This window comes from Brassica napus, chromosome A3 (genome assembly GCF_020379485.1).
Source record: "Brassica napus cultivar Da-Ae chromosome A3, Da-Ae, whole genome shotgun sequence".
NCBI lineage: Eukaryota > Viridiplantae > Streptophyta > Magnoliopsida > Brassicales > Brassicaceae > Brassica > Brassica napus.
The window spans coordinates 38,021,278-38,040,708 of NC_063436.1; the positions used below are offsets into that span (position 1 = coordinate 38,021,278).

The following is a 19,431-nucleotide window of genomic DNA, read 5'->3' on the forward strand; positions in this document are numbered from 1 at the left end:
AAAATGTTTTGCATATAATAGGCAAACAAAAAGTACGTTATAATGACTTAATAAAGACGTGGAAACAACGGAAACCCTTATAACCAAACCCTAGAATACTTACCCTACACCCTAAACAGTAAACCCTAAACCACTATACCCTTAAATATAAACCTTAAAACCTAAACCCTAAACCCTAAAACCCACAACCCTCAGCTGGTATCCATAAAAGCAAAACCCTTCACCGAGCAACGTATAACGTAAACCCTATAATCATAACTCGAACGCACAAATCATATTACCGTTAAACCTATAAGGATAACCCCAAAACCCTTGCACTCTCTCTCCACTCATTGCAATGGTGTACTAGAATTTGTTTCCCGGCCACATTTCATTTGCACTTAAATAAATATACGTATCCGTACATATCACATTCTAATTTGGTACATATTTATTTACACGTCCAAGAGATCGACATTGATTATCAAAGCATTTGGTGAACTTTAACCAACTTTAAAATACAGTACACCCCAAACTCGGTTAATATTATACATAAATGACAAAGTGTTAGATGATTGCAACATTATAAAGTTCGAAACAGAAAGGCTAAATAGATGGGAACGACATTATAATTTGGGGAGATAGTACAGACCCAAACTTCACTCTCGGAGCTTGGATCTAAAGCTATCAAGCACAACGACAATCTCGCTAACATTTTTTTTAATTCCAGCAGATCTGCCTTAATATCCATTAGTTCTTTCTCAAGCAGAGCTTGCTGGCCGGCCAAAACATCTAGCTCTTCAAGGTGTGCTTCATCGGCCCATTTGAACAAGTGATTGTCCCCAAAAACAACACCGCACCGGTAGAACTTGCGACCGGGGTTGTCTTGAGTTCTCGAAGTGAGGAGTGTTGTCAAAGCTTCCACAGTGACACTTGCGGGGGATTCCCGGACCTAATTCCATTGCCATATCCTATGATAATCCCCTTAAGTCATTATTAATTTGGTGTCCTATTGGACAACAAGGTTGAAAAGTAGGTATGAAGAGGTTTTTACCTAGTGTATAAAAAGAGGTGTCGATATCACCGCCGCTCCCCACTACATGAAACCCTAAATGTGTAACCCCAGAAACATAGCATATATAAAGACATTAGTGGGACCCATTCCCAAATGAAACAATGCGTTTTATTACTCTTATTTGAAATCTCTTACATGAGAGGCCATCATAAAATAGTTGATTGTTAAGTTCATTCTTATGTAGAGGCCATAAATAACAAACCATATTAATAGAGAACCAATAGAGGTCCAAATTTCTCTAAACAAGAAAACATAAGAATGAATTAGGTGGAAAACATATTAATTGAGAACCAATAGAGTTGCATAGTTTGTGTCTATGGGGGACAATGTAAGAACAGTGAAAGAAAGAAGAGGACAATGTAGTTCAGTCACGACTAAGATAATAAACAACAAAGGTGCAATGCGAGATAGTTATAATGACGTAAACCATCAAAGCGGACCGACATTCCCTTCATAGAGTGTGACTAGTAAGCGCTCCACTTCTGTTGTGATGACATCAGATGTTATGCACTTGCATGCCTCTACCCCTGCAACAGCGTGTGCTAGGATAAAAAGAACTGATGCAACACCTGAATCCATTATCGTGTTGTGCTGCGGAATGCTTCGAAGCCTGTCAACCGCCATCGGTTTTCCTTCACGACAACCACACTGTTTTCCCATCTGAGTAAGCAAAAAGGGGAACATCTGAGCAAGTGGTCCAACTTCCTTGATCATCATCTGGTCACTCCGCAGGCTAATATTGCAGTCTAAGACAGACAAGGTCCAGCTTGTGCAATCTACACATATAGCGACCCAATTCTTTTTGTCGAGATTAAACGGGAAATAGAAGCGGTCTGCCTCACCAAATGCTACATCCGCAGGAATAGATGCAACGACATTGCTCGGGAATTTGAAGCTAACTTTCTTCAACACCTTAGAGAACTTTGTAGACGTCTTCGACAACATAGATATGAACTCTGTGTCGAGGAAAACACAAGAAGTCTTCTGGTTTGCTGGTGCAAGAGAGTGAAACAAGGAACTAATGTGGTTGATAAGAACATCAACAACATGCTCATAAATTACAACAAACTTCAATTATACAATCTGTCAACTTCAATTATTGATACAGAGGAGAGCAGCCAACCTTTGCAGACAGCGAGGTAGATCTTTCAACAATCCCATAAAGTTCATCGCTGTCGACAGTGCCAGCTAATGTTGTGACTGAGCTGTAGCAGAAATAAGGTATTAGTTAGCCGGCTATACAAACACTTAGATCTGCATAATAAATATTAACCGACTAAACATGGAAGAGGTAATTACAAATCTTTTTTGAGGAGGTCTAAAAATTTAAAAAACTTAGCCAAGTAGTCTATGTTTACACTGGAGTTGTTTGAGTCAGCAACCGCCTGTCTCACTTGGTTTAGGAGCCGCTTATCACACGCATATGCACCCAAAAGGGACTTAGGAGGAACCTTCAGTCTTTTGCTTTTCCTACATCCTAACACAGTTTCGTCTACCTTTGCTTCAACACCAACGTCTTTACAACCACCTTCCAATGCAGCGAGACTACCACCATTACGGCTTCCATTTCAATGCGATGATCCTGAGTTAAACCAAGAGAGAATGTGGGCTTCGGGAATATCAAAGCAGGGGCAAGGGTCTGAACAAACAATGGAAAAATAAGATATCCAATCATGCCGGTTCAAACAAGTAAAGAGCGACGAGATATTCGTAAAATAAAACTTACCGGCTCTGAACGGTTAACAGGCGCTGTTTCAGTAGATTGACCTGGAGCAGTGGCTGCAGCGGATGCCTTTGACTGGTCGCATTGACGGAATTGGTGATTTCTTTCAAGTTCCTATACAGTGTTAGTTACATTAGTCATTAAATTAGAAGAAGTCTGTTAAAAAAATAGATTTGACTAAGAAACATACGTTGGTACCCCTTAAGGTATCGACACCATTAACCCCTTTATCATAACCACCTCGAACTCCATCTCCCCCAACACTTCCCTACAGACAAGGAATGTAATGTTTGTGAAAACGGTCAGGAAAATTGAGTTTCCCAGAGAAAAGGACTTACACATCCATGTCCACATGCTGAACGGCGGGCGAATATAACTGATATACCTTGGATTTGACCCGTTTTCATCCATGGTATATAGGTGTTTTACTATATATATATCTATGTTTTCTACTCTTCTAGGTATGTTTCCAGGTTCAGGTGCATTTCGGAGTAAAGCTATGACTTTGGAGCATTTTGGAGCTTAAAGGACATTTCACCCGAGCTGACCACGTAGAGGTCGACGAGAGGAAGAACAATCGATCGATGCGCATCAGTGCTGACGATACTAGGACATGCCTCGACAAATGAAGATTAATATCGATCGATGTACACAAGTACCATCGATCGATGTCGAGATATCAGACACGCGATATTTTGGATTCAGCAGACTAAAAAACCAAGGCCAAGCCAAATTACAAAAATGGCCTGACGAGTTTTTAACCAAGTAGATTATATACTGCCTAAGTGTTTTGACGGCAAGGGAGCTTTTTGGGTAGAGACCTTTTTGTTACAAGTTTTAGAGAGAAGATCACTTGTGATTGGAACTCCTTGTTATCATTTCTTTTCATCTATAATATGAGTTTCTATTTCTTCATTGTTATGAATTGCTTTGCTATGTCTGAGTAGTTCAATTATTAGATCCAGGGTTCAGATAGGTTTGTGGGATTAGGCCCAAACAATAGATCTGCCTTGTTGTGATATTCATGATAGATTTGTATTCATTCCTTGTTTTAGCTTTGCTAACTAGAACTTGATCATAGGATTGCATATTCAAGCACCCTTGTTATCCCATCCTGACATCTATCTATCATATTAGGACTGCTAGAGAGGGCTAACCGCCAATTTAGTATCTTAATAGGGCATTTCATACTCGCGCATAGGCCTGGCTAGAACCCGTCGATCGATGTCCTCAACTGACTATCGATCGACGTTGGCAAAGGTGTATCGGTCGACGTCCCAATAGGACCATCGATCGACACTCTCTCGTTGTCGACATACTAACCGTTGAGACACGAGATCTAGCTTGTTAACCAGTGAAACATACGACAGTTGATCACTGAGTTAAGCGGTTGAGCTCTAATATATCATGCATGCAACAAATAGGCATCTATAGGTATTATAATCTTCAACACCTGAATAGTGGCCCTGCATCTAATATCATTTCCAACCAAGTTACGTTTACTTGTTACTTTGCTTGTTACTATTGCTATCTCATTTAAACATTTACAACTCTTAGAATTAATAAACACTAGATTTAATTGTTCCCTAGCTCCTTGTGGATTCGATCCCTATGTACTACATCTGAACCTCTTTTGATGAGAGTAACACTCCTTAGGGTAATTTGAGTGGTATCAAATTTGGCGCCATTGCCGAGGAGGTTTGATCGTCATTAGATTTAGTTTTATTTATTCTTATTCTTTTCTCTACCCCTTTCTAATAATCTTTTTCTTGTCTTTTCAGGTGCATGCCCAATGGTACCAGAAGCAACAAGGAGAAAGACTTGCTGTTCTCACACGATCCTGCTCATTTGGAACGCACCATCCGTAGAGGTCAACGTTCAACATCGCTCGACGCAACAACATCGTGGTCGATCGATACGCACAACTAACCGTCGACCGACACCAGACCTTCAACGTCGATCGATCCCAATCGTTCGACAACGATCGATACTACACCGCGTAGGTCGATCGATACCGTGTTGTCAAAAATGGTAAACATTATTATTCTAACACAGGACGAGAACGGAAACCTGTATGACCAGAACGGTCATCTGCGTAATGCAACAGGTCAGAAAATAGACGCTCATGGGACTGTAATCCCTGATGCTAATGCTACAGGAGCTGCTCAACCTGTAGATGAGGACGCTCGATCGAAACCACTGGCCGACTACAATCGCCTAGATGAGTACTATTCCAACAGATCAGCTATTCGACTTCCGAAGATCCAGATGCAGAATTTCGAGCTGAAGCCTCAATACTACACCCTCGTGTCGCAGATACCCTACTCTGGGTTACCGCACAAGCATCCTATGGACCATCTGGAACGGTTCGAGGATCTAATCGCTGCTATTCGGATGGAAGGAGTCCCCAAAGATTACCTGCTGTGCAAGCTCTTCAGATATACGCTGAATGGAGAAGCGATGCACTGGTTAGGCAGCAACCCACATGATCTTTAACATCCTGGGCCGACATCAAGAATGCTTTCTTACGAAACATCTTCGATGAGGCACACGCTGAAGAACTTCGGAACAAAATTTTCACATTCTCGCTGGAGGCTGGAGAGTCCTTCAAAGATGCATGGATTAGATTTAGGTTCTTCCAGCGAGACTGTCCACACCATGGATTTAACGAAGTGCAGCTGTTAAGCACTTTCTTCCGAGGTCTCGCCTTACAATATCAAATGGCTCTTGATACGGCGAGTGAAGGAAACTTCACTACTCGGAATCCGTTGGAAGCTGTGAGACTTATCGAAAACCTTGCTAACAGCAGCAGCACCAAAAACACTGACTCTGAACGGAAGAAGTCTGTAGCCTCTATCGGGAAGGAACAGATGGACGAAGTAAGAGCTAAGTTAGATGTGGTGCACGAGCTTCTTAGGAAGCAAGTCTGTTCAGCTGAAGGAGAAGTAGCAGATACAGAAGGAGAAGAAGATGTGAAATACATCGGAGGTACCGGATTCCAGAAATTTGTAAACCAGAGCGGAAACAGAAACTTCTTTGTAAATGGCCAAAGAAGTAACCAAAGTTCACAATTTCAAAAACCCTTCAACAACAGCAAGAGCTACTCGAACTCTTACTATCAAAATCCACCACCCCAGACTCAGGAAAGGAAAACTCGAAGAAATGCTTGATCGAGTGCTGTTGGGACAACAACAAATCACCATGGATTTCAACGGTAAGATAGACTCTGCCTACAACAATCTGAACACAAAATCGAGACCTTAGGGACTCAGGTGAGAAAACTTGAAACCCAAGTAATTCAGACGGGCGAGACTATTAAGAGGCAAGAAGCTTTCGCTAGAGAGGCAGGAGCGGACAAAGGGAAACACCACGTAAATGCCATCATAGATGATGAATTCTGGCAAGTGGTGAGAAATGAAAACCTTGAGGAATGAGATTTCGAAATCGAAAGCTCCATGAGTCTCGGCGGATCCCAATGGTGTCGACCGATGTCGATGAACTCGCATCGATCGACAGTCCATGATGAAGATCGATGGACGGATTACTCCAGTCATCGATCGACGTCGTCTGCCAATTCGACTGAATGCAATGCGGTTCGAATTCTAACTCATGAAGAATTCGCAGCTAAGCATCCTCACCCACCCTCCCCTTTTTTATGAAAAAATTGATCGATCGGTTAACTCAACCATCGATCGACAGAGTGAGTCCGACGTCGATCGTCACAACACACCTCCCATTGATCGACAGGCACCTCTGACATACCGAGTGCGGTTACCCTCAATCGATAATGATTACATCAATGCACTCAGACCACCACCTAAACCATTAGCAAACCCACCCGAACCAAAACCCAACCCTTTAAATAGTTCAACAGAATCTGTTCAAGAAGAACAAGAATCTGAAGGGAGAAGGTTAAGGAAAAGAAAGGAGAAGATTCCTAAAAACCTTAAGAGGGAAGCTAACGATAAGGAGATGGATGGTTTCACTAAACGAGTCCTCAGAATCCCAATCGAAAAACCTTTTGATGAAGCTTACTTCACACACCGGTTGTGGATGTTCTTCAGAGAAACAAAGGTAACTGAGGAGGACATTAGGAGAATGTTTCATCAAGTCAGAGGAAAGATGAAACACAGGATCACATTGACGAAGAAGAGTGATCCTGGGAAGTTTGCAATACCATGCATAGTCAAGGGTGTTGAATTTCCCCATTCAATGTGTGACACAGGAGCATCGGTTAGTATCCTCCCTAGGATCATGGCAGACCAGCTTGGTTTGACCATCGAACCCTCAACAGAATCCTTCACCTTCGTGGATCTTTCAGAGAAACGATCCGGAGGCATCATAAGAGATCTGGAGGTACTGATTGGTAATGCCCTTGTCCCTGTAGATTTTCATGTCTTAGACATCGAGCTTAACTGGAACTCTTCACTTCTGCTTGGAAGATCCTTCCTAGCTACAGTAGGAGCTGTATGTGACATGAACAAAAACAAATTGTGTCTAACGCTCATAGACCCAAACATCCACTACGATCCCATCCGACCTAAGAGAAAGGTAATTAATTCTGTGGATTATGGGAAAGAACTTGGCTTCATTGGCGCATGCCATTGTGGAGCAGAGTATGAATCGGAGTACGAAACAGAGTACTCGGAATCGATCGACACCCCAACCTTTCCATCGATCGATTCCAATGTGTCAATGGTGACCGATGACCACAACAACACGTCACTCGACGTAATGCACCCACTTGACCATTTCGCTTCACCTAATCATTGTTAACAACATTTTGCCTTCCAACCTCCAACCAGGAGAGGACATGATGATTATTCCATAGGCAGTTGGGCAAACAGTGGTTTCCATGAAAGTTTTGCAGTTGACACTGTAATTACTTCACCTCATGAGGAAAATACCGAGGAATACGATGAGGATTACTGGAAAGAACGTGCAACAGAAATGTCTTTGCAGTATGAAAGACTTGAAATACACAAGTTCATCAACACGTTTCCAACATCGTTCGACGCTGTGCACTCCACATCGGTCGATACCCACCCTCGTCCAGCAAAAACAACCGCTCACATCGATCGTCAAACCGAAAAGGACATCTATCGATATTCGCGCCACAGCGAAAATTCAGGAGCAGGAGAATATTCCCTCCCTAACTAGGTTTACAGATACCTATATAAATCTTTTTGCACCTCCGAAACCACTCTTCCTTCTACATCAACAGAAAAATCCATGAAGAGCAATCATCTCAAGAACACAAGTTCTGCAGAAATTACTCTGCCATCGATCGATGTAACTGTATCTACATCGATCGATACTACTCTAAACCATAATCTCTCTATTTCTAAAATGAATAATTATGCAAACATTGATTACGGTTTTCTAACACCTGATGAATTTGGTATTTTCAGGGATCCAGATGGCAACGCACATGCAATGGATGGAAGGATTTTACAAGTGTCCAGAGAGGACATAGCAGACATCCTTCAAGTAGCCAGTGGACCTGACAACCTGTTCTCACAGCAACGTGACACTCCAGACGTCATTCTAACAGATCCTAACAACCACGCAGGAGTCGCCACAACAGAGATCAACACAGATCTATCACGCCAACCAAAAGGGCAAGCATCGATCGACGGTACAACGGAGACATCGATCGACAGGGTAACACCAACGTCGATCGATATGGATGATCCGACGTCGATCGACAGACGCTATGAATGTGGGAGCCGCGCTTTCGACATGTATGGAGCCAGAAAGTTCACTTGGGAACAAAGGGACGAATATGGAGTCTACAGAGATGAGCGTGGACACGCACGAAGCGCAGCTGGTGAGATGATACCTGTCACAAAGGACAACATCAGGAAAATACTGGAAAGAGCATCTCTTTTTGAAGAGAGCCACATCTGTCTTCCAGAACATGCCACTTCCTTCACACTCACAAGACTGGCACCAGAACTCTACACCAAAGAAGAAATCGATGAAATGGTGTTTGGTATTTGTGGAGCTCAGGAGAAACTGGGAGAGGAGCTCAAAACACTGGTAGATGAAACACATCAGCCTTTGGATAGAGGCTACAATGAGCTTTTCAGATGTATGGCAGAAATGAGGACAAAATTGAAAGTTTACGTCAGCAACTTGAGAAGGAAGCTACGACCTCAGCATCGATCGACGCACCACGTGCAACATCGATCGACGTCAGTCTTCCTACAGCTCAGATCCTTGCAGAACCGCGATGTTCAACACAACACAGGGATGAATGGGAAGTCTCATACATCGACACGAGGATAAACGACGTTTACTGCCCTCTCAACAACAACGTGGACTGGCTAAGCACTAAAATCGAGCTACTACAGCAAGATCTGGACACCATTCGCAAGAAGGACCAACATCCAGCCACATCGATCGACATGTGCACCTTCACATCGCTCGACGCCAAAGTCTCAGCAATGAATGAGAGGCTGAGGACTTACGAGGATATGCATGACCGTTTTATATCACCAGTCATGATAGATTTAAACAAATTGTCTAGTCAATTACTTGATGCCCAAAAGGATATTGAGAACATTACTAATCAAAGTTTTTTGCAGGAAAAATCAGCATCGATCGACAGGCTAAGAGGACCCTGGATCGATGGCAAGAAACCTGTGGAGTTACTTCCTTACACAGCAGCAGAGGTTGACAAGATCACATCCAAGATCTACACTGCTCTAGACACCATGGAGGAACGACTTGACAAACGCTGCGATGACATCTACTTTCCATTCGACAACAAAATCAGTGGACTAGACAACCACGCAGAATGGCTACAGAAAGAAGTCAAAGCCATTCAGAGGCAACTCGCAGCTCAACATCAGATATCAGCATCGATCGACAGGACAAAAGCAAAATCGATCGACGGCAACTCACCGAGATCGACCAACAAACACATAATCGCATCGATCGACGCCGAGTCTATACCAATCGGCGAGCAGCTGATACACAAGACAGTAGAGTCAATGCAAAAGGAACTGACAGATCTTTCAGCATACGCCTATGACAACATAGGCTGGCACCAGGTCAGCATTGACAACATTCAAGAAAGGCTACAGAACATCTCCAATGTACTTGGGAAGATGGATGACAAATGGACAAGAAATGATGAGGCCACAAGAAGTTTCATTGCATCTTGGTCCAGAATGCGCAGATATGACGTGGATGCTTGCTTTCCAACAAGCAGCTGCTTCTCCACCCAATGGCCAATCACTACCACAGTCAAGCTAAATGACTATAACCAATCACTGAGTGGGAGGCAACCCACTATTAGGTATTTTACTTTGGTTTCATTAGCTAGCATTTAATTTCTTTCGGTTTATCTCTTTCAGATTTTGGAGAACCAAGTAGGAGGACTTGAATATCGACCGACGACGAGACGTCGACATCGTCCGACATAGGCAACCACACGACGATCGATGTAACACTTACCCATCGATCAATATTTAATCCGGTCAGATGTATCTTACCTAATTGTTACATTTTGTACATCATGAACTATTTCATCATAACTCCGGCTGAGTTACACTGGGACAGTGTAATTTAAGTCTGGGGGGGGGAGATTTACTGATATAATTTATTTTATTCTTACGTAAAAAGGAATTTCAAATAAATTATGCTTAGCTATCGAAAATAGGGACTATAATCTTATATTGATTTAAACATGAATATCTAACCAATCTTTAGCACCATTTTAGATTTACTGATTGCAGATAGCACTAAAGATGCTAAAGCAGATCAACCTATCAACTACACACTTGCCTTGAACCGTATGAAGTAACCAAAGCTGATTTCCAACACCAAACCTGACATAACCGCTTGTCTTGGGGCTTGGTATACATGGGATCGGATTCTTCAGATAGGTCTGGAAGGTAACGCCTGGTTTAGATTATTTATCACATTTTCTCTCTCTATATTTCGACTCTAGATTAGTTATAGAGTATATAAAAAAAAAAGTAAGATCTATTGTTTAATTAAGATGAGTCTGAACAGGACTTGGTGGCTAAAACCATTAAGGCTTGATTCATAAAGACTCAAATAAAAGAGTTCGAAACGGGACTTGGAGGCGGCAATCTTCAAGGCTCGCTTTCGCAAAGAACTCTTGGATATAGGTCAAAAAGAAGTGAACAGAACTTGGTGGCAACCACCATTAGGTTTTGATTCATGGAAGCCTGTCCAATCTTGGTCACTGATCCTGCAATGGAAGCAGACTTTGACTCAAGAGAGAAATTTAGAGAGAGAGAAACTAGGAACTAACTTTTACCTGCAGCTCCAGATACCTGTCTGAAATCCTTGCATCCTGTGATCGATACTCCCAAGGTAAAGCATTCACTTTATATTTATGCTAAGAAATGAAATCAGTAGAGGGGATGTCAGACGTGAATTGATGAGTTGTGTTATGTTAGAAATGGTTGCTAAGCTAGGATATTGCATAGTGTGCTTTTGTGATTAGGACTTTTTAAATGTGGTTGCAAAATTGTTGAGGAAAGATTTCTATGTTTTTAAAATCTTAAGTTCCCAAATATTTTCAAACCTCTTTCAGAGAGACTGCCTGTATGTTTTGCTTGAGGACAAGCAAAAAGGTAAGTCTGGGGGAGTTGATATACCTTGGATTTGACCCATTTTTATCCATGGTATATTATTATTTTACTATATATATATATATATATATCTATGTTTTCTACTCTTCTAGGTATGTTTTCAGGTTCAGGTGCATTTCGGAGTAAAGCTATGACTTTGGAGCATTTTGGAGCATAAAGGACATTTCACCCGAGCTGACCACTTAGAGGTCGACGAGAGGAAGAATAATCGATCGATGCGCATCAGTGCTGACGATCGATATCAGGAAATGCCTCGACAGATGAAGATTAATATCGATCGATGTACACAAGTACCGTCGATCGATGTCGAGACACCAGACGCGACATTTTGGATTCAGCAGACTTAAAAACCAAGGCCAAGCCAAATTACCAAAATGCCCTGACGAGTTTTTAACCTAGTAGAATATATACTGCCTAAGTGTTTGACGGCAGGGAGAGCTTTTCTTTTCTAGACCTAGTTTTGTTACAAGTTTCATTTGGAGAGAAGATCACTTGTGATTGGAACTCCTTGTTTCATTTTCTTATCATCTATTCTATGAGTTTCTATTTATCTATTGATATGAATTGCTTTGCTATGTCTGAGTAGTTCAACTGTTAGATCCAGGGTTCAGATAGGTTTGTGGGATTAGCCCCAAACTATAGATCTGCCTTGTTGTGATATTCATGATAGATTTGTATTCATTGCTTGTTTTAGCCTAGCTAACTAGAACTTGATCATAGGATTGCATATTCAAGCACCCTTGTTATCCCATCCTGACATCTATCTATCATATTAGGATTGCTAGAGAGGGTTAACCACCAATTTAGAGTCTTAGTAGAGCATTTCATACTCGCGCATAGGCCTGGCTAGAACCCGTCGATCGATGTCCTCAACTGACAATCGATCGATGTTGGCAAAAGTGTATCGGTCGACGTCTTAATAGACTATCGATCGACACTCTCTTGTGTCTGCATCTAACCGGTGAGACACAAGATCTAGTTTGTTAACCAGTGGTACATGCGATAGCTGATCACCGAGTTAAGCGAATGAGCTCTAATATATCATGCATGCAACAGTTAGGCATCAATAGGAATTATAATCTCCAACACCTGAATAGTGGTCATGCATCTAATATCATTTCCAACCTAAGTTACATTTATCGTTTACTCGCTAGTTACTATTGCTATTTTATTTAAAACATTACAACCTTTAGAATTAATAAACACTAGATTAATTGTTCCCTAGCTCCTTGTGGATTCGATCCCTAAGTACTACATCTGAACCTCTTTTGTTGAGAGTAACACTCCTTAGGGTAATTTGAGTGGTATCACTCGCCGAGATCGACCAACGAACACATAATCGCATTGATCGACTCCGAGTCTACACCAATCGGCGAGCAACTGATACACAAGACGATATAGTCAATGCAAAAAGAACTGACAAAACTTTCAGCATAGGCCTATGACAACATAGGCTGGCACCAGGTCAGCATTGACAACGTTCAAGAAAGGCTAGAGAACATTTCCAATGTACTTGAGAAGATGGATGACAAATGGACAAGAAATGATGAGGCCACAAGAAGTTTCATTGCATCTTGGTCCAGAATGTGCAGAGATGACGTGGATGCTTGCTTTCCAACAAGCAGCGGTTTCTCTACCAAATAGCCAATCACTACTACAGTCAAGCTAAATGACTATAACCAAGCGCTGAGTGGGAGGCAACCCACTATTAGGTATTTTATTTAGGTTTTATTAGCTAGCATTTATTTACTTTCGTTTTATTCTTTCAGATTTAGGAGACCCAAGTAGGAGGACCTGAATATCGACCGCCGACGAGACGTCGACATCGCTCGACATGGACAACCACACGACGATCGATGTAACATATTCCCATCGATCGATATCTACTCCGATCAGATGTATCTTCCCTACTTGTTACATTTCGTACATCATGAACTATTTCATCTTGACTCCGACTGAGTTACACTGGGACAGTGTAATTTAAGTCTGGGGAGAGATTTACTGATATAATTTATTTTATTCTTATATAAAAGGAATTTTAATAAATTATGCTTAGCTATTGAAAATAGGGACCATAATCTTATATTGATATAAACTTGAATATCTAACCAATCTTTAGCATCATTTTAGATTTACTGATTGGAGATAGCACTATAGATGCTAAAGCAGATCAACCTATCAACTACACACTTGCCTTGAAACACATGAAGCAACCAAAGCTGATTTCCAACACTAAACCTTACATAACCGCTTGTCTTGGGGCTTGGTATACAAAAATGGGAGATCGATTTCTTTGATGAGTCTGGAAAATTAACGCATAAAGGAGTTGATAGAATCTATTTTCACATCTTTCTCTTCTGTGACTTAGTTACTTTTTAAAGATGTCTGATCCTTGCATCCTATGATCGATACTCCCAAGGTAAAGCATTCACTTTATATTTACTGTAAGAAATGAAATCAGTAGAGGGGATGTCAGACGTGAATTGATGAGTTGTGTTATGTTAGAAATGGTTGCTAAGTTAGGATATTGCATAGTGTGCTTCTGTGATTAGGACTTTTTAAATGTGGTTGCAAAATTGTTGAGGAAAAGATTTCTTGCTTTAAAATCTTAAGTCCCTAAAATTTTCAAACCTCTTTCAAAGAGACTGCATGTATGTTTTGCTTGAGGACAAGCAAAAGGGTAAGTCTGGGGGAGTTGATATACCTTGGATTTGACCCGGTTTCATCCACGGTATATAGGTGTTTTACTATATATATATATCTATGTTTTTTACTTTTCTAGGTATGTTTTCAGGTTTAGGTGCATTTCGGAGTAAAGCTATGACTTTGGAGCATTTTGGAGCTTAAAGGACATTTCACCCGAGCTGACCACGTAGAGGTCGACGAGAGGAAGAACAATCGATCGATGCGCATCAGTGCTGACAATCGATACCAGGAGATGCCTCGACAAATGAAGATTAATATCGATCGATGTACACAAGTACCATCGTCGATGTCGAGACATCAGACACGCGACATTTTGGATTCAGCAGACTTAAAAACCAAGGCCAAGCCAAATTACAAAAATGCCATGACGAGTTTTTAACCTAGTAGATTATATACTGCCTAAGTGTTTTGACGGCAAGAGAACTTTTTGGGTAGAGACCTTTTTGTTACAAGTTTTAGAGAGAAAATCACTTGTGATTGGAACTCCTTGTTATCATTTCTTTTCATCTATACTATGAGTTTCTATTTCTTCATTGTTATGAATTGCTTTGCTATGTCTGAGTAGTTCAATTATTAGATCCAGGGTTCAGATAGGTTTGTGGGATTAGCCCCAAACTATAGATCTGCCTTGTTGTGATATTCATGATAGATTTGTATTCATTGCTTGTTTTAGCCTTGCTAACTAGAACTTGATCATAGGATTGCATATTCAAGCACCCTTGTTATCCCATCCTGACATCTCTATATCATATTAGGACTGCTAGAGAGGGCTAACCGCCAATTTAGTATCTTAATAGGGCATTTCATACTCGCGCATAGGCCTGGCTAGAACCCATCGATTGATGTCCTCAACTGACTATCGATCGACGTTGGCAAAGGTGTATCGGTCGACGTCCCAATAGGACCATCGATCGACACTCTCTCGTTGTCGACATACTAACCGTTGAGACACGAGATCTAATCTGTAACCAGTGAAACATGCGACAGCTGATCACTGAGTTAAGCGGTTGAGCTCTAATATATCATGCATGCAACAAATAGGCATCTATAGGTATTATAATCTCCAACACTTGAATAGTGGCCCTGCATCTAATATCATTTCCAACCAATTTACGTTTACTAGTTACTTTGCTTGTTACTATTGCTATCTCATTTAAACATTTACAACTCTTAGAATTAATAAACACTAGATTTATTTGTTCCCTAGCTCCTTGTGGATTCGATCCCTAAGTACTACATCTGAACCTCTTTTGATGAGAGTAACACTCCTTAGGGTAATTTGAGTGGTATCAATAACAGCGTTATTGATTATCGTCGATATATCTTCAGTGGTTTGTGTGCCAGCATTCACCGCGGAAACATAGTATTGAGATGGCTGGTCTTCACCAATGAGGGTCATCTTGACAACAATTGCATCGATTTTTGAAGCAATTTCTTTAAGACTCTCTATAATTTCTGCTTGGAATGAGATTAATGTTTCGTCAACTTTAGAAATTTTTGCGTCCAGAAGATTGACGTCTCCCTTCATCTTATCCCTAACCATAGACGCCAAAAACTCAGGGTCAACACCTTCTTGGATTATGGTCGAAGATGTCGCCTTCGGCTTGCTATTCTTTCGGTTCACAGCTTCCGCCTTTGCCTCGTCACGCATCCTAAATGCCTCCACTATAGATACACCACCAGGAAAGCAAGTTTGTGAGAACGGAAACCGCTCCTCAACTAAGTTAACCAAATTTTCCACTATGGTCTCGTCCTTGTCGTCTGACCAAGCAACGCCGTCAGCTGTGTTGACAATGTTATTGTCATCAGGAATAATAGAATGCACGACGGCCTGCGGAATTGTCAAATATGAATTTTAATTGTTTCAAATTAATAAACATTTTAACCGAACCAATACAAAACTAAGTCATACAAATTACCTTTCCCTCAGAGTCTATGTCACGAGCATGCCCAGGGTGAATGCTCTTTTTGTCTGATTTGTCATCGTCCAGAATGTCTCCGTCAGCTTCTCCAGATTCATCTTCAGATCCAGAAGAACTACCGTCCTGAACCACCAGTCAGAGCAGGAACGGCTTCAATCATGACTAGCTGCAACGATAACACAAGCCCTTTTAAGGCAATTGTGTTTTGCAAGAGCGCAACCTCCTTCCTCTCTTTAATACTGGTCATAAGCATATCAAAAGAAACCCGCCCCCGAGGAAATGCAAGAAAAGCATCCAAGTCTTTGATTAACTCAGCTTGGTCATGAGAAATACGTGGTGTATGGGTCGTCGGCAATATGACAGCCGCCAGCAATGACAGATATGCATACTTCAGCCTAATTTCCTTGTCATTCACCGTCTTCTTCTGCAACATCCTCACAACAGATGAAACAGGAACCTCTTTAAGGGTTCCGAACAGTTCTCCCCAGTATGGTTTCTCCGTTATATGACTCTTGCATCTCTTCTTAGACCTTTTGGCAAATCTCCCGCAGTTTAATCCTGTCACAATCGCAAATTCTCTAAGGGAAAATCGTATCGGTTTTTCGGCAAAGACGAACCATGCTTCATGCTTCTTCGACACTTTAAGTTGTCTAGATATAATATATCTACCAAACCTCCCTGAGAACGATGGTTTGTCGGCTATTTCCAATAACCTTCCAAATTGCGATCCTCGAATCCGTTCAACTTCGTCGGGATCTAGGGCGTTGAAAATATGCCTCAAAGCGCATGGTTTACGGTATGCGGTGACCCTAACCCTGCTTGGTTCTTCTCCGATTGCAAAGATTCTCCGGTAATTCACATGGTGGAATCTGAGATTCATCCCCCTCCATCGTTTTCCACTTTCTTGGACTGTTCACTTGGCGATCGATAACTAATACTTTTTATAATTTGAAAACTAAATCTACAATGTAGATTTCTTTAAAGGTCAAAGGATTTTCAGAGGGGATATGGTGTCAGTCACTCAAGATTCACCGTATCTCTCTATAAGATTTGGGCTACGATAAAGGTGCAACGATTCACGTAGGGGTAGCAGTGTCAATATGGAAAGTGAACAGTGAACTCGTGCGTCTATTGGGCATTTCGCCAATTATGGGAGAAGTCCTTGGTAGAGGTCCAAATTTCTCTTTAAATATTTTAAATAAAATAACTGAAGATATTTTTATACAGTTTTTTTGGAATTTGAATCTAATATGATCTTATTTTATAATTATAAATATACGATCTTTTAAATGTTACAAATTTATAAATTTATAAAATAATTTAATAATTATTATGCATTAAGATTAATCTAATTTTGACTTATATACACACTATAAATTTAATAATATATAAATTTATAGCACTATTATATATTAAATTAAATCAGAAATATTATTAAATAATTCAATATATTAATTAATTTATAAATTATGAAAGTAAACTAAAGTACATATAAACATAAAATAATGAAAATTGCTAAATTTTACAGTATTGTTTAATTATAAAATATATTAAAAAACTAAGTATTAAATAAATGACAACTAATTATAATTTATAAAATATTTTATAATTTATGTACTAAAATTAGATTAATATATATTTATATGATAAAATAAAATAATATTTATATTTATATTATTTATAATATAATGAAAACAAGTTATGGCTGGTATTTTTACAATTATAATTTTTACAGATTATTCCAACAATCATGAAATATCTTAATCGTATGAAATAATTTTAACAAACAAATTAATTCATTAAAATTTATGTAACAATTGACCATTGCAAGGACTTTTTAAAATATATTACTCCAATTTAATTTTAATTTGTTAAAATAAAGTAAAACAAATGTGAAACACACCAAATAAATGAATTGTTATATTTTGATTATTATATAATTATATTTATACAAAACTATAAGGGGAATTTGCCAAATATGACTCAAAACTTCGTTTTGATTGCAAAAGTATACTCAAACTTGAATCAAATGCAAAAGTAACCCAAAGCCTTGTAAAATTACAGCCAGCCCCTTGTGACAAAACAAAAAAACAGAATTCATTTTTACGAATATATCTCGCTAAGTCTTCTGACTCTTCTGAAATGTTGTACGTCGATACGACGTCCTTGGAAGTCGTCTGGTATATTTGATCTTAAAATTAATTTATAAATTTTGTATAAAATGTTTTGACAAGTGAAAAATTAAAATCATGTAATTATAAACAGTTTTAAGTGATATAAATTAAGATATAAATTAAGATATAATAAAATTGAATTGTTTTCAACATAGATGAGTGAAAGTAGTGAATCATGATATTCTTTGATCTAGGGTTTGGCAACATATGTTGTAGTATTGTATGTATTCTTTGGGTTAGGTTTTGGAAAGCTTAAATGCTTTTTTGAAAAATTAAGTTTTTTACCTACATGTGATTATTTATGTGTATGGTAAACACTTTTTAAGTTTAATTTGATTTTATGAAGTGTTTAGATAGTTAATTTAGTTAGGATTTTGTTTAGGGTCTAGACTACTTCCATGTAAGTCGTCCAGTGAATAATTTAAACTAGACAACTTACAGTGAAGTCGTCTGTTGAATAATTAATATTCCTGCTAAGATTTTTAATTTTCCCACTACGAAATGTAGAAAATTCTATATTTCCGTTTAATATTCCCCCGGTAAGTCGTCTGAGTCTTCTGACATACTGTCAGTCGTCTACACGACTTCCAGGTAAGTCGTCCGGTGTTGTTGATCTTAAAAATATTTTTTAAATTTAAAAAAAAAATATTTTGACAAGTGAAAAATTAAAATCATGTAATTATAAACAGTTTTAAGTGATATGTAAGTTAAGATATAATAAAATTGAATTGTTTTCAACATAAATGAGTGAAAGTAGTTAATCATGATATTCTTTGGTTTAGGGTTTGGCAACATATGTTGTAGTATTGTATGTATTCTTAGGGTTAGATTTTGGAAAACTTAAATATTTTTTTGAAAAATTAAAATTTTACCTTTTTTTTTGAACAACTGGAATTTTATAAACTTCAAACCGGCCTCAGGCCCAAGTGGTAGCAGCATGATACAAGCAGGCTTTGGACAGATTGTCCGCAGGCCCATTTTCTTCTCTAGGGACAAAGGAAAAACAACAGAATTCAAAAGAAGCAGAGAGACATTCGATGTCCGATAGAACTCCATAGAGGTTCATCGGCTTGGAAACCGAATTTATCGCCTTGATCAGCGATAGAGAATCTGATCAAAGCCAGATTTTGGAGATGCCGATGTGTAGGGCGTGGGAAAGAGCTTCCCTCACCGCCAACCCTTCAGCCATAAGAACCGATGAAACTCGGGGTTGGAATTT

The 19,431-nt window shown here is 39.6% G+C and overlaps 1 protein-coding gene and 1 non-coding gene across 2 annotated transcripts; both read right to left on the reverse strand.

The window, feature by feature from the left end:
- Positions 1–1,483: 1,483 nt before the first annotated feature.
- LOC106421488 lies at positions 1,484–16,918 on the reverse strand. Its single transcript, XM_048777184.1, has 8 exons — positions 16,259–16,918; positions 16,036–16,161; positions 15,414–15,947; positions 2,968–3,045; positions 2,781–2,891; positions 2,551–2,693; positions 2,178–2,259; positions 1,484–2,122 (listed from the first exon to the last, which is right to left on the reverse strand). Exons 1-8 carry the CDS (start codon positions 16,916–16,918, stop codon positions 1,484–1,486), a joined length of 2,373 nt encoding a protein of 790 aa, XP_048633141.1.
- On the reverse strand, positions 5,336–5,442 carry LOC125607776. Its single transcript, XR_007338846.1, has one exon. It is a non-coding gene; the product is annotated as a small nucleolar RNA R71 (small nucleolar RNA).
- Positions 16,919–19,431: the final 2,513 nt, after the last annotated feature.

Excerpts from the sequence above, each read along its gene's own strand:
- LOC106421488 (XM_048777184.1), bottom strand. The coding sequence starts at position 16,918 with ATGAATCTCAGATTCCACCATGTGAATTACCGGAGAATCTTTGCAATC. Across the intron at positions 3,046-15,413 it reads CGACGATAATCAATAACGCT|GGAAGTGTTGGGGGAGATGG; the intron begins GTTATTGATACC and ends CCTTGTCTGTAG. Across the intron at positions 2,694-2,780 it reads CTGTTAACCGTTCAGAGCCG|ACCCTTGCCCCTGCTTTGAT; the intron begins GTAAGTTTTATT and ends TTGTTTGTTCAG.